This window comes from Apaloderma vittatum, unplaced genomic scaffold (genome assembly GCF_000703405.1).
Source record: "Apaloderma vittatum isolate BGI_N311 unplaced genomic scaffold, ASM70340v1 scaffold20650, whole genome shotgun sequence".
Classification (NCBI taxonomy): domain Eukaryota; kingdom Metazoa; phylum Chordata; class Aves; order Trogoniformes; family Trogonidae; genus Apaloderma; species Apaloderma vittatum.
The window spans coordinates 69313-72225 of NW_009694274.1; the positions used below are offsets into that span (position 1 = coordinate 69313).

General features: G+C 48.3%; 1 protein-coding gene across 1 annotated transcript in view; it reads right to left on the minus strand.

Annotated features, from left to right (window-relative positions):
• Positions 1-357: 357 nt before the first annotated feature.
• CEP83 (centrosomal protein 83kDa) overlaps positions 358-2913 on the minus strand; it is a 25106-nt gene continuing 22550 nt past the window's right edge. Inside the window, exon 16 of the mRNA XM_009867245.1 lies at positions 358-928. Coding sequence (XP_009865547.1) covers positions 358-928 — 571 coding nt within the window. The remainder of the gene's footprint in view (positions 929-2913) is intronic.

Genomic DNA, 2913 nt, shown 5'->3' on the forward strand with positions numbered 1-2913 from the left:
AGCGCTCACAGTCCTGGCCAGGCTTGCTATCCGTGTACAAGGGCCTCACAAATCTAAAGCCAGCATAGATATTTATAATTTTTTTCAGGTTGTCCACACAAAGGCTTTGACAGACAGAGTAAGAACAGGAGGACTGGTGTAGCAGCTGACTCTGAGAAACTGATGAAACCATGATCGCTAGGGTTGGGGGGTGTGGAGGGAGGGGGTAACTGTCTGCCTTAGTCCTGCTGGGGTGTTTTTTTGAGGCTTGGCCATTTTCAGCAGAGGGCATCCATTACATTTGCATTGGTGGCTAAAAGGAGCCCAGCTGGAAAGCGGGCACGTGGCCGTGCTGCCGAGATGAGGCTGGCCCAGTGGCTACTGTGCAAAACCATGGAGGAGCAGCTGTGGCTCTGGCTCTGCCAGCTCAGTCCCACCCTCCAGTACAGAACTAAGACATTTTGTCACCGTGGCTGCTGCTGCAGTCGCGCAGAGGCACTTGCTGAGGCTGCTGCCTGCCCGCAGGTTTGAGGCAAGGCGTTGGTAAGACAGAGCTACGTTTCCACGTGTATCCAAAGGGGTCCACCCCTGGAGGTGATGGACATCGCACAGTGGCCCACGGGAGTGGGAAGAGCCATCCTCTGCCTTGGGTGCCCTGGGCTGTGAACGGCAGAAGCGGCCCAGGTGTGGTGTAGAAATCCTGGGCTGGGGCCGACGGGTGACGCCTCCACAGGGCTCCTGGGCCGAGGAGCACTCAAAACCATTTACTGCTGCTGTGGCCACAGGAGAGGCCAGAGACCGTGGAACAGGAGAGCTCGCGTGAGCTGGTTTGGCTGGTTTGGTTGCAAATGGTGTCAGAAGCTGGGCGCAGGCCCAATCCCACGGCACGTGGCCGGCCAGCTCCGGCGGATGCCAGCCACGCTTCAGGCAGAAGCAGAAGCAAGGCCGCCTGTTAAGGTGGGGAAAAAGAGCAAACACAAAACGTTGCCTACTGGTCTGCCCCCTCCATACCATGTGATTGCACAAGTTGTACCTCTTGCATCAGAGAGGGCAGCCACCAACCCATACTGTGATGGCTTTTTCTTTTTCTTTTATTTTTTTCTTAAATTCAAGTCTTACACTTGCTATTAAGTTTACACTTTATACTTGATGGAATGTATGGCTTTGTTCAGGAAACTGCACTACAACGTTGCAGTGTTTTCAGCAGTTCTCTTCTCTGCCTGGCACAATATATTTTGGTAAGTTGCATTTTAACTGGAAAAAAAAAAAAAAGAAACAAAACCCACCCCAACCCTAATCTATTTTGCCCTCTGTCCTAAATGAGTGGACTGTGGCTTGAGTAGCACTTAAGCTTAGCGTACCTGTACTTAAGGGCTTGATTTTTTTTATCGTTCTTAACCTAACATTTTAAAGCAGCATCAAATAAAAAACATAAATAAAAGCACAGTAATTAATATTAACGGAGGGGCATGAGCAGATTACTCTTTCCAGTTAGACGGCTGTCTCAGCAGTTCCCGTCGACTTCAGGTGTTTGCTGGCAGTGCATTTGAATGAACTGTGATACTTTTGTTCAGCAGTAACCTGTACAGGCAGGAAAAAAACAAATCAACTTTTCTGCTTGAAAAAGCTGTAAAATATAATCTGTTTGTGTGGGTCTGATCCTGTGAACTTCACTGTATATGTTTATATGATGAGGAAACAAAACAAAAATGAGTCCTATTCTGTATTTGTACTACTGCTTGTTTGCTACAATAGCTTTAATGATTTCTAGAGATTAAGTATGTGTTGAAGCAGGCTCTGAAGCTTTAGCCTACGGCCTGGAATAGGATTATTGCCTTTTATTCAAGCCTCCGAAACAGCGTCACTCTGTTAGTAAACCATTTAAAGTCATGCTGGGACTCTGTAACCCATCACGTGGATCTCACGAAGTGATGTGAAGTATAATTAAGTGATTGTGGCTCTTTTGGTAGGTTTGGGTCAGCGCACAAAACATTGGCACACCTTCCGTATCTGCCATTCACCGTTACTGTTACAGGGACAAAAAAAGAACCACCTCTGACTAAAGCTGTATTACAGCAACCCAAGAAGTCTAATCGCATTCTCCGAAATGAAAGCAGACTTCTCTTTAACGTATTTTCACATGTTTACAGGCAAACTGCTACGGCAAACAGCGTATTTTCTAACACTAGCTTATAGAGCATTATTTTGCAGTCATCTAGTTTAAAGTCAATTCTTACTAATGTGTAAAGTAATTCCTGTTGTACAGAAGTTAACCTGTTGTTTAAAAAAAAAGTGCAAATGACAAATACATGTTGGTGTTTGTATGGTTTTATCTAGAATAAAACGCATTTGGAGGTTATTTTGCGTGACTTGTGTACTTTAAGCCAGCTACAAGAAAGCAAGCACGACTTGTAGCAGGGAAAGGTGTGTATGATACCGGTGCCCGCTGAGGAGTGCCACAGCAGCACCGGCCCCACAAGGCTCCCAGTTTGACCCAGTGCGTGTTCGCAGCCGCTCCATCACTCTCAGGTCGGGGAGGACAGAAAAAAGGAAGGTCACCTCACTGACGCAGCCTCAGGTGAGGCCAGCGGTGGCTGCTGAGCCCGGCCTCCTCACAGGGCCCCAGCGGGTCAGATGCTGTCATTGCCCTTGGAGTACGATGACACTTTAAAAAGGTAAAAATGTTAAAAGTGAGGATAACCCAGTAACTGTTCTTTCAGGAGACGGTGCCACAGGGACAGGAAGTCGACTCTCTTGAGCAAAAAGCCCGAGGTGGGCTGAGAGAGGGAGCCCACAAACCAGTGTGAAACCATTGTCCTTCCTCCCACTGTTTCCCCCGGGTGCCCTCCTTCTCCTCTACAGCTCCCGGAGTCCGTACAAGCCGACATTGGATGGAGCTGAGGCAGGGGCAGGGATGACCACCCGGGGGGGGGC